At 41.3% G+C, this 12,725-nt stretch overlaps 1 protein-coding gene across 1 annotated transcript; it reads right to left on the bottom strand.

Moving 5' to 3' along the window:
* Nucleotides 1-2,652: 2,652 nt before the first annotated feature.
* aph1b (aph-1B gamma-secretase subunit) lies at nucleotides 2,653-12,314 on the bottom strand. Its single transcript, XM_078254205.1, has 6 exons — nucleotides 12,025-12,314; nucleotides 9,206-9,376; nucleotides 8,146-8,219; nucleotides 6,850-6,972; nucleotides 6,088-6,215; nucleotides 2,653-4,885 (listed from the first exon to the last, which is right to left on the bottom strand). The coding sequence occupies exons 1-6, from the start codon at nucleotides 12,135-12,137 to the stop codon at nucleotides 4,718-4,720; spliced, it is 777 nt and encodes a 258-aa protein (XP_078110331.1). The 5' UTR covers nucleotides 12,138-12,314; the 3' UTR covers nucleotides 2,653-4,717.
* Between the last annotated feature and the right edge of the window lie 411 nt (nucleotides 12,315-12,725).

The raw sequence follows: 12,725 nt of genomic DNA, 5'->3' as shown, positions 1-12,725 counted from the left end.
ATCCAACATTTAAAACTGGGGCCATTAGGGTTAAAATATTTAAGGGAGCATTTCTCCAAAAACAGGCTGTTTCGAAGTGAACCCCTTTGTGTTGGATGGCCTCTCCTCTGGTTGCTGTTGGGACTGTGGCGACCTGATCTGAACCTGAACACACAACCTCCTAACACCCGACAGGAAATGGACACCTTTAATATTGCTGCGGTGACCCCAGTGTCACCAGCTGCTCAGATGAGTATTAGCATGTGAAATCCGGATTTTCAGCAGAGGAAATGCTTCCTTCGTCTGTCTGTCTGCCTGCTGTCTGGGTAAAAAAAAAAGGCCTTTGACTGACTGAAGCCCTCAGAGACCCCAACAGGCTTTGTGTCGCCCAGCCAGGAGGTGTCTGCTTTCATAAATGGAAACAAGACCAGGAGAGAGAGAGAGAGAGAGAGAGAGAGAGAGAGAGAGAGAGAGAGAGAGAGAGAGAGAGAGAGAGAGAATGGGGGACAGAGTGAAACAGGGTTTAAGAAGCAACATTAAAAACAAACTGAGACATTTCGAAATTTGTTTGTGCGATTAGTCTCTTAGATCTCACACACCCCTACAGTTGCTCGTCTTTATGGACGTGAAAACTTAAGTAACTTCTGTAGCATACAAGGTCTCACACACACACACACACACACCTGGCGCCTCCTTTGTGCCCTGCAGACTGCTCATTAAAAGGTCCCATGAAATGACTGATTGTTTCCTGTACATTTACATTTAGAAGTGTTTCTGTATGAAATTAGATCAAGAATACATCTGATGTTATTTTATCTCCTTATTTCCTCACTTCTCTAACCCGTTTGCGTCACTCCGCCCCAGACTCTTTCGATCAGTATGGCAGATGATCAGCTATAGCTGCTCTGTAAGGCTGTACGTAAAGCCCATAATGTTAACATCAACATAACATGCTGATGTTTAGCAGGTACGTTTAGAATGTTTACCATGTTAGTAAGGGTGGGAATCACCAGAGGCTCCATGATAACATATTATCACGATACTTTTGTCACGATACGATATATATTGCGTAAGTATTGTGACATTCTGTGATATAATGCAATTTATTACCTTTTTGAAAACTTTGTCAACATCTGTTTTTTCTAAACAGATACATTTCTCTTTTGGTTCATCTAACAATTGATTTTATTATTCTAGTACCAAGATGTATATAATATGTATTGCCACAAAAAATATCACGATACGTTGCGGTATCGACTCCTCCCCCCCCCCCACCTCTACAGGTTAGCATGCTAACATTAGCTAATTAGCCATAAACAAAAATTACAGCCAAGGTTGACGAGAACGTCTTTAGATTTGAAAGTATTTAGTCAATTTGAAACAATTTTAAAAAGAGATCAGCAAAGTCATTACAATTCATCCTGAGGGGAACATGAATGTCCGTGTTGTATTGGCAGGTGTTTCTATTATTTTTGTCCACCTCGTTTATATCAGCAAACGTAGACTAAATAACAGAAACATCTCTCAGTTCAGCAGCACCACAGACTGCATCCTCCAAAATGACCATACAGATGAATGAACGATTCTTTTAAACAGTTTCAACAAAAAACTACTTCTAACCTTGATTGGAAGAGTTTTGCAGGACTGTATAGCCTGCATTAGCTTTAGCTGGAAGGTGTACCTAGTAAACAGCCTTCTCGATCTGTGTGAACAAGCCAAATTTGATTCTGTCTGGAGTAAAGTGGCAGCGTGACGCAGGAAAGCAACATGCTGAACGCAAAAGGTTCCAAGTTACATCTTTAACTAGTTAACTAGTAGAAAGACGGCAGACTGTCGTCTACACAAACCGTACAAGCAGATCAACATCCAAACTAAATCAGGTGCAAAAGGAAAACATTCATTGTTTAGAAACAGGGTACAAATCCACCATCTACCAGCCAACTGCTGGTCAAATATACAAGTGGCTGGTAGCTTGGCTTCACTCACCAGTAGGGTTGGGCATCGAGAACAGATTCCTACTTGGAATCGGTTCAAAAATTACGATTCCAGTGGAATCGTTTCTTTATTGGAATCGTTTGGGAGGATTTGGTTTCAAATCTGATCACGGGTTACAAATTTAACATTAACGCAAGTTTTGGTTTCCGTAGCGACCAGGCTCTTGTTGCGTGGCAGCCTTGGAGCGCAGTAAGCGGCGCTCTAGTGTGGCTTTATTTTACTTTGAAAAAGCCCCGGTAAAACTACAACCCACCACTGAATCAAAATAAAACGTTCCTCTTATTTGTGAAATAAGCATGTGAGCCGTTTCAACTCCACCCTTCAAAGAACCGGAATCGAAAGGAAGAATCGGAATCAGATTCGTTAAAATCCAAACGATGCCCAACCCTACTCACCAGACAAAACAAACAATGGTTCTACTGAGTGGCTGGTAACCATTTGAACATTCACTAGCCATTTGGTCGGTGGACCAAAACATGTATTTTGCACCCTGTTTGGAACGTATCGGACACATTTTGCTGTAGCTCCTGCACTCGCTCACAAACAAATAACAAAAAACTGAACATTCTAAAAGATCCCAGAGCCAACACTTCCACCTGTTCATGGGCGTATTTATGATTTTGAATTGTGGGTTTGTGTACACAGAAGAGTGAGAAATAAAGTACATGAGCCGTCTGCTAATCTATATAGAAGCTGAGAGTTTTTATTTGACTCCAGTTACCTTCAGATAAGGACTTTAGTATCGTGGTTACGATATTAAACATTTTTCTTCTCGGGTTGCTGACAGCTGCTGCTGCCGGTACCGATTAAAATGTTCTAATTCCTGCGGGACAAAACTTGTGATATGTTAGAGCGATTTGGGATAACAAGAGGAGAAATAATAATGACCACACAACCATGCAAATGAAATTTGTTTAAATGAAATTGTGCATTTAGCCTTTAAATTAGTAACCGTTATCTTTGATGAAGAGCAAAATACTCGAGCGTGAAATCAAACAACTAAAGGAAGTCACGAGGTGACTTAATAAATATTTCCAACAGAAGTAATTAAGTCGTGACCTCAAGACAACTAATCACTAGTCCGTGTGTCCCCTCTCAGCTTCCGTAGCTCATTCGTTCAGCTTTCATTTCAAATCAAAAGGCAAGTTCTTACACAGACTAAAGAGATCGCATCATGAAAAGAGGGTTAAAACTTCTCACTATCTACACATCAGGGAATTAAAAATGCATAAATATTTACACAAAGAGTTTTGGTTCACAAACGATACACCCACCCTTTGAAAGATTTGACACGTCATTTGAAAGGAAGATAGCCGTCAGAAAAGTGGAAAACATTGGAATATGTACAGAATGTAAAGAGTGACGCCAACTTAAAATACCGTTTGTCGGTTTGTTGTTTCTTTTAGAGCGCCGGGCGACAAACGGGGAACACCATCAGCCAGATATCAGATATACTGGATTTTTTTGGATAGAACCTCATCATACAAACAAACTAAGCCTCTGAGCCGCTGGAATCTAAATGATCTTTTTTTTTTTTTTTTGTTTCCTTTGCTTCAAGGGACTTCCACTGCTTTTGCTTTTACGTTTGGTAACACTTTACTTGACGGTATCTACTAGTGCTGTCAAACGATTCAAATATTTAATCGCATTAATGTCATATCGCACATTTTTTATCTATTCTAAATGTCCCTAGATTTCTTTTTGTCCCATTATTTTTTCTCATTTCCATGCTCTTATCAACATGGAAAAGTGGATCGGCTTGCTTTGTGCTTTTGTCGCCTGGCTTTGACGAGGGGGCGGAGAATTGGCATCAGCTGTGCGCTTGGCCATCAGCCGTGCGCTTGGCCATCAGCCGTGCGCTTGGCCATCAGCCGTGCGCTTGGCATCAGCCGTGCGCTTGGCCATCAGCCGTGCGCTTGGCCATCAAGTGGTATTTCAGACTGGACGTGCTGCGATGATAGCTCAGTTCAACAAAACACACAGATCACTTTGGTCTTGTCAATGGAACCAACTTTTTAAAAGTAAACTTTCCATTCAGAATCTTATTGGTATCAAAACGTAACGTTAGCCTACTACTCTTTGGCCGGCTCGCAAGCCCAAACAAGTGTGTGCGGCGTGCCTGTTGTTTTGTTTCCGGTCTAGCTAGATCCGGTGTGGCGTTGTAGTTTTTCTAACGTTACTAGTTGTTGCAACAGCATGTGGAAAAAACTACAAAGTTTGCTAGGCCAAAAAGAACGTTAATCTCGCGATAAAAAAATTGACGCCGTTAAAATGGGTTTGCGTTAACGCCGTTAATAACGCGTTTAACTGACAGCACTAGTATCTACATAAGAGTGACATGACAGTGTCATGAACACACGACACTGTCATGAACCCTAACTCTGACCCTAACCCTAACTTGTCATGACAAAACCCTTAGTTTTAGTAAGACACTTACTAGAAGAAGCGTTATGTCATAAACTTTTAGGACTTGTTTATAATGTTTATGACCCGTTCATGACAGTGTCATGTCACTCTTATGTAGATACCTTCAAGTAAAGTGTAACCTTGTGTTTTTTAGATTTAAGATGATGAAATGCCTCTTAAGTGAAACAGCAGATTAACAGGAGGTCAACACTGCTTATTTGCTGTGTTCTGTGTATGTGTGTGTGTGTGTGTGTGTGTGTGTGTGTGTGTGTGTGTGTGTGTGTCTGAACTCGGTGATCTTTGGATAGAGTCCTGCACACTGCCAGGGCGTGCTGCGTTATCTGGGCCGGTGGTTGGCGAGCAGGAAGTCCCTGTCTTTGCAGGTGATGCAGAGTTTGAGGTTCCTGAGGGAGCCGCCGGCCGAGTAAAACGCCCAGACGCCCATCATGAACAAAATGACGTAGGTGGGAACCAGGCTGCCGAGATACTCGGGGTTCTGGAAGGTCTGTGCGAGAAGACGAGAAACGGATATTAAAAAACAATACATAACATAATCATTTAGTTTGTGGTCTTGGTCGTGGCCTTGACCAACTGCCATGGGCAAAGCAGAGAAAGGGGAGGTAACCCTTCCTCTTATGACGAAATAAGGTTCCAGATTGGCCCATCTGAGCTTTCATTTTCTCAAAGGCAGAGCAGGATACCCAGGGCTCGGTTTACACCTATCACCATTTCTAGCCACTGGGGGACCATAGGCAGGCTGGGGGAACTCATATTAATGTTAAAAAACCTCATAAAGTGACATTTGAAAACGCTACATACACATCAAAAATGAAGTTAAAACACACAATGGCACAGTGACACTACGCCATATTTTCTTTTCAGGCTTTTTTTGGACGGTGTATTACTTTGTTATTTTCATCTTCCTGTACGTTTTTCATGACTGTTTCTGTAATCGTTTTGTTCCACTGAGCTGATGAATGGTCCACCTAGCTTTACCACCTGTTAGCCAACATGTTTCCAGGTAGATCCAGGCCTTTGGGGTTACCGTAGCGACCCGGGTGGCAGAAGCACCCACCATACTTCACCCTGAGTGGCAATCCCGTACTTTACGTACGTTTCCACCTCTAATGACTTGGACGAGGGGTTGGAAAATCGACACTTTTTTTTTTTTTTTTTTTTTCCCACATTTCGACACATTTTTCCGATGCTTTTTTTAAAAATATTTGACGGGGTTTTTTTTAAACGTTTTTGTCGCTTTTTAAAACATGGTTAGTGCCTTGTTTGACGTTTTTTTTTAAACATTTTAATTGCGAAGAGCGCTGCGTTGAACCATCCATGTTCTTTTTGGGCACTTTTGTTGAAAGAAACCCACATTTCTGATATAGAAAATATTGAAAAGGGGTCAGACTTGACCCGAGGACAACAGGAGGGTTAATGCAACACTTCTACCACTATTACGGATTCAAGCAGACTTCTTTTATTGCAAACATGTGAGACTAAAACAATTCTAATAATTTGGGGTGCTTTGCCCCGATTTTGAAGGGCTGCTTTAGCTTTTAAAAGCCACCAGATCTCACTGCGTTTGCAGTGTTTAAAGCCACCGAAGCTTTGAATCCTTTTGGCGGCACAAATGGAAAGAAAGAAAGAAAGAAAGCCCCAAAGCCCACCCAGCCCTCATCGCCCTGAACCCACCCCAGCAACACTCACCAGACAGGAAACGGTGAGGTGGCTTATGACGACAGCAGCCACCGCCCACCAACGCTGCTTCTCGCAGGCGTCAAAGAAGACGATGCCCCAGAACATGTGAAGCAGGATGATGGCCAGGGTCATGAAGGCTGAAAAAGGAAAAGTGTTATGTGCACGATTGCGTAAACTCAAACTAAACTATACCTCATCAAATGAATGTCATTAATGCACCCACTGTTCTTTAACTTCAGAGGAAAGAGGTGGGAACAACTTTACAGACTAAATACATGCTCATGACATCAAGTCCTATATTTCTGGGTGGGACAAAGACACACACACACAGACCAAACAAGAAAAGTACACACTAGGGGGTATCGTCATCGCGATATCAACTGTCGCAATAAACATAATGCAAAAGGCTGCGACATATCGCGAAAGACACTAAATAGAGTTTTTGTGTTTAGTTGAAAGAAAATATCTGTAGAGAACTGCACTTTAAAATGTAACTCTCACTTTTTTAGTGGTTCCTTTTATATTCAATGTTCAATTTGTGAAATAAAAGAATGTTGGAACTTATTTTCTTATTGTTTGCTTTAAACTCAACAAGCAATTTGTTGCAGAACGGAGTACACTTAAATATCTGTTTATTTATCGCAAAAAATGTCGATATTCAACACTATCGCATGTTTTCCTCAAATCGTGAAGCCCTAGGACACACTGTAGCTGACAGCTGTTGAATTTGGGGTTTGTCCAAAAACTGGAAATGTCTGCGTGCATTGGTACCTGAGGACAGGAAGTAGTGCTGCGAGTCTCCATGGATCCCGACAGTCCCCGGTCCCACAGAGTCCGCCAGGATGTTCACCACCGAGAACGCTCCACTCATGAAGCCGAAGCCGAGTCCGGACACTGAGGCAAAAACAACAAAGACATAGGAGTGTTCAGAATAAGAGGAAAACTTGGCTTCATCAACCATTTCCAGGTACTTATAAATGTGGCCTTTGCAACCATTGTGCTAATATCCGTTTCCTTTTTCTGCTTTGCACACCTGTGTGTGTTCTGTTTTCAGTTTTTACTTTGCATTTGTCTCCTTTGAGATCCCTGGCTGTGTGCTCAGGTGTTTGTAATCATGATGTGTACTAAAACTCCTGCCCGGCTGTCAGAATGCCCCGCGGCTCGCATGAAAATAGACCTGCCGCGTATCTTGAGCCGAGCCGAGAGGTCGCTCGGCACGCTTCTGGGACGCGGCTGGTGGATTATCAAACATTGACTTGAATGGCCACAATTGCTCGCGGGGCACGTGACTCGCCCGGAGCGCAGCGCAGACGCACCTGGTGGAAATTAGGGGTTATAGAAGAAAGGACGACTGGACTAAAACCCTCTACTGTGGATGCGGTGTTTTTTTCCTCCATGATGCTTTGTAAGAGACTGTGCTTCTGGCTTTAGCGTGGATTCGTTTAGATTGTAACGGCCCATTTGTTTTTCCGCACATGGCTGCGAGCAGCAGCAGCTGCAGCTGCAGCCTGCCTCCGCTTGTCAAAAATGCCTTCTTACTCTGCTGGTCCTGATAATAAACTAACATTGTGATATGCTTGAAGGGTTTTATATCTATGGATTTTATTGCAGGAAAATCAGGCGTTGATTTGAGAGGCTGAATTGATCAAACATGTGGTCAACTCACTGTCGGCATGCTGCTCAATTAGTCCACACTTTACAAATTAAGTTCATTTAACAAACAAAAAATGTTTCAAACAACAAGCGAAAAGAAATATAACCACTTTGCCATTAAAAACAAAACTGAACTATTTTAATGGAGCCCTCAATAGTAGCTGTGTTATGATGCGTCTTGACATAGTACTAGTACTTCCGTGACAAGTAAGCTGAATTTGATGTGTAAACTTGGAAGAGTACCCCTTTAAAAAAAAAAAAAAGGAATACTCTGTAAAATATAGTCATCAGGTGTGGTTCCGCAGTTGGGAAGCAGGAATGACACTTTTTCCAAAGCGTCATGCAAACACAGTCAGCGTTGAGTAAAATAAAAATAAGAGACAGATAGTGATGTGAAGTGCAGACTAACTGTACCGTAGGCCAGCTGTCGTATGGAGATCGGCATGGTTTCCTCCTGGCTGAGAGTGAGGAGGCCTTCATTAGCTTTCCTGAAGGAAACACACACACACACACAAGCATTTTAGCTCCTAATGTCACTGTATGCTGCTGTAAACAGGAACATCAAGAAGTAAATATGTATGTTAGTTAGAGGAGGATAACCTTTAATAGAAAAAGACGAAAAGGTGAGAAAATGAAACAAACTGGGACACCAGAGAGGACAAACACACCGGGAAACTAAAAATCAGGGTGGAATGATGATGAGAAAAGTGCAGAGGTTTTCTACACAAGTTGAAAGTTGACTTCATGTTAAAAAAAAAAGTCTCAAACTATTGTCTACTGTTAATTTTCTTGTACCCAGTCTGTCAGATTTCTTTGTTTATCTATACAATTTGATATCATTGTGCAATCTGTGTATCTTGTCTCGGTTTTCTTATAGACTTGTGTTAACGGCTATTTGTTGTTTTGTCTTTTCTTTCTGTTAAAAAAAAACATAAAAACTACCGATTACACAACATGGCATCATGATTTTGCGTAAACATACACGCCACTTTCCTAAAGCCAAATGGCGTGTTATCTCTACGCATTTTGAGCTATCCACGTGTATGTCTACGCTGTATACAGCGGATGTAAACATACATGTTATTTGTGTTGGCTGTGTATTTGTGTTATTACTTTATCTGGGTCACATAACAGGGATATAACCCAAAGATGAAGTCACTTAAAACTTTAAATTTGTTCAAAAAGTAATAAGTAAATAAATATTTTTTTAAATTTGACTGAAAGAGACAATTATATTGTTGATTGCAATTATTTCTGCGACAATTCATTGTAGAGCAAAATTTGGAATTGTTACAGCTCTACTCTTACAATGGAGAATGAGATGGAAATGTGATAACAATCATAACAGTCAACAGCTCCGGACCAGTTGAAATGAGTCACACTGAATATAATCAGCATCAGACTGTCCGTGTTATAACACAGACTGTGTCGAGAACATCAGACTCAGGCTGTGAACTACGTGGCAGCGACTTACTTCAGCAGCTTGTAGTAAGCGAAGCGGAAGGTTTCCTGCAGCAGGACGGAGAGCACTACGCCGAAGATGAGGAGACCTTTCTGCTGTGTCGCGCTGTCCTTATTACTGATCTGAACCGAGATGAACCACACAAGAGAGGCCAGCAGCAGAGACACCAGCCAGAAAAACGCTCTGAGATGAAAAATAAACAGATTCACAGTTACTTATAAGAATGAAAAAGCTCTGTAACATGCAGGTGTGACAATAAGTCAATTATGGCAACTGAACAGGGCTGGGTACTGAATTCAATACTTTTTAGGCACCGACCGAATTGCCTCCTTAGTATCGAGTATCGAAAAAAGCCTCGTCATTCAATACCCAATTTTAAAGTGCTCATATTATGCTCATTTTCAGGTTCATACTTGTATTTAGAGGTTGTACCAGAATAGGTTTACATGGTTTAATTTTCAAAAAACACCATATTTTTTGTTGTACTGCACATTGCTGCAGCTCCTCTTTTCACCCTGTGTGTTGAGCTCTCTGTTTTAGCTACAGAGTGAGGCATCTCACTTCTGTTCCATCTTTGTTGGGAGTCGCACATGAGCAGTACCTAGGTAAGGACTACTAGCCAGTCAGAAGCAGAGTATGAGGGCGTGCCACGCTAGCAGCTAGGTGAGCATTATAACGTGTGTTACAAAGTGATTCACGTTCATCACGAAGTAAAGGCTGGACTACAATAGAGCTGTTTGGAGCAGTTTGTGAACAGTGTTTTCTGTTGGAGATGGTAAGTCTCTTTGGGGTGGACTTTTTCACTTTGTAAACCTATAACATGCACAAAAAAGATATATAACACAATAAAAGAAAGGGAAAAAGCCAAAAAGCATAATATGAGCACTTTAATACCTAAGGAGTAAATCTCATCAGCGTCAGTGAGCCAATACGCATGCAGCATGCTTCTGCGAAGATCTAATAATGTTGGTGATTGGCTGTCATAACTACACATCATAGAGACACACAGAAAAAACTTACGTACTAGGAGCTAAAAAAAATAAATAAAAAGATTTGTGCCGTAATGTGTAATGTAATTTCTTTTTGTTAAAATAGATTTCATAAAATTGGTATTGAAAAAAAAACTATTGTTTAGGAACAGGTATTGGTTTTGAAAATCTGTGAACGATACCCATCTTTACACCTGAATGTATTCTTTAGTTTGATCTCAGTCCAGTAACTGTCAATTCTCTGTATAGAGGGTTTTCACCGACGTCACGTTCTGGGCGGTAACCTGGATGCGCGGCCATATTGGAGGCACTCGGTGTTAACAACTGAATGGCGTAACGGAGTATTGTGCAGAAAAAAGCTCATCAAAACGCGTCCAAGATGCAAAGGCATGGAAAGACTTGGACCACAAAAAAGGCGCGATATTTTGAGAAATTAGTTTACTGGTGGTGCAGATCCCTACAAGTTGGCTCCCTCTTCTTGTATCCATGGCGACCCGGTGATTCTTCCTTCAGTTGCATATCCCGATATAGTCAACTACCTGGTTTTCTCGCCGAGCCCATACACAGCGGAAGACCTTAAATCCTACAAAAGTTTGGAGGCTTATAACCAGATGGTGTGTGGATGGGTGAGGGAGACGCAGTACCAAGTCATTAACGACCAATGTGTTGTGAAGGCCAAAGTAAGTAATGCAATAACGTCTTTAATCAACCTAACCGTAACTGTATGATATCATTGTGATACTCAAGGTGTAGCCAAGTGACTCTCAATAGTTGTTTTTTTTCATTTCAAAGACCGAACAAGACAGAGTTTTCCCTCGTAGATCCTGGTTGAGCTTTGCCAACCACAAGCGCCTCCATTCCTCTGATAACGTCTGGCTTTCCTCTCCCTGGTTTTTAATAACTTTTGGAAGTCGATAATATTCCAAATGTTTTTCTCGATCTGACCTATTGGTACAACCTGAAACACGGCAATAATTAACCATTTTCCTTAACGCCGTTCGGGATCTACTTCAGTGCCTGTCATTTGTTGTGATGCGGAGTACCTCCAACATGGCGACTTCGGGTCTGATGACGCGCCGTGAAAACCCTCTATATGTCCAGATGTTGCCTAACATCTATATTGAGGTGACCCGTTTATGTTTTATTAAGCCTTCCTTAGTAGTCACAAATGGCTGTGAATGTGGATGCAGACGTGTGGCTTTTTGGTCTATAAAGTAGGCTATTCACTTCACTTCGCCATTTTTGGCACGACAACAGTATGGGTCGGGTACAAAACCAGGCTGAAATGTCCTTTAAGGATGCTAAGCAAGAGACAGCAGGACATGAACGTTCATTTTTTGTCATTGAAATTATTAATGGCAGGCCACTGCATTTAGCATAAGACATAAGATAAAACCTTAAGTGAACCCTTAAGGTTTATCTTAAGCGGAAGTTCGGTGGTTGAAACAGATGTAAAACCGAATGAGGATCTGAGCATTTAAACAAAAAGGGCATTTACAAGTAGCGTTACTGGGAAACGGAGAAACGAAAAGATAAGCTCATGTTTGGAATCTACAGTTACCGTATCTGTTGTTTATTATTGTACATGTGTGAGAACAAGCCTGGAAAAGCCTAGTATTTAGCCTAGCACTTAATGTATTAAGAATAAGAAAGAAACTAGCAAGATGTCCGAAAATGGAAGCTAATAGTAGCAGCTAGCTAATGAAGCGGTCTGTCTGTTAGCTAGCAAGCTAGCTCTGGTAAATCCTGTGTTTTATCTAAATAAACACGACAGTATCCCCCTGTTATGATGAAGATACGTTAACTAGTCTCCATCTTTGATAAATATAGATTAAGTCTCACCCTGCTATGAGGAAAATGACCCTCAGTGGATCCCGGGCGATTGTAAACAGGAACAGAGAGATGGCTGGGCCGAAGGCGATGAAGGTGCAGCCGAAAAATACCGCCGCCGTCATTTTTGTCTCTTTGTGTGGGAAATTAGCGACCAGCAGCGCCTTGTCTTATTCCTTTAAACGTTGGTTTACAGATGTTTGCCTTTAAATGTTAATATTCGCAGCCTGATGGTATAGTTGATGGGACACTAGCTGGCGTATCACATGACGTCTCTTCTTCTTCTTTAAAGGTTTATTCAATAGATTTGGTGCATTACCGCCACCAACTGGAATATCTAATATTTACATGTTTAAATAAATAAATGACAATGACAATAATAAATCAATTGTTTGTCTTGTTTTACTCTTACTTAAACAGAGTTTTAAGGAGTAGGTCTCCATTCCCAACTTGGCCACTGCCTCTAACAAGATCTTCTTTTCACGTAAGCATCACACGTATTATTTAAAGTGCTCATATTATGCTAATTTTCAGGTTCATACTTGTATTTAGAGGTTATATCAGAATAGGTTTACATGGTTTAATTTTCAAAAAACACCATATTTTTGTTGTACTACACATTGCTGCAGCTCCTCTTTTCACCCTGTGTGTTGAGCTCTCTGTTTTAGCTACAGAGTGAGACATCTCACTTCTGTTCCATCTTTGTTGGGAGT

This window comes from Sander vitreus, chromosome 1, assembly GCF_031162955.1.
Source record: "Sander vitreus isolate 19-12246 chromosome 1, sanVit1, whole genome shotgun sequence".
NCBI lineage: Eukaryota > Metazoa > Chordata > Actinopteri > Perciformes > Percidae > Sander > Sander vitreus.
Note: the sequence above shows the minus strand (reverse complement) of the source record. Positions and strands in the feature narration are given on the sequence as shown.

Coding starts and splice junctions, on each gene's coding strand:
- aph1b (XM_078254205.1), bottom strand. CDS start 12,137: ATGACGGCGGCGGTATTTTTCGGCTGCACCTTCATCGCCTTCGGCCCA. Junction 8,220..9,205: donor GCTTACTACAAGCTGCTGAA/GTAAGTCGCTGC, acceptor TGTTTCCTTCAG/GAAAGCTAATGAAGGCCTCC. Junction 6,973..8,145: donor CATACGACAGCTGGCCTACG/GTACAGTTAGTC, acceptor TTTTTGCCTCAG/TGTCCGGACTCGGCTTCGGC.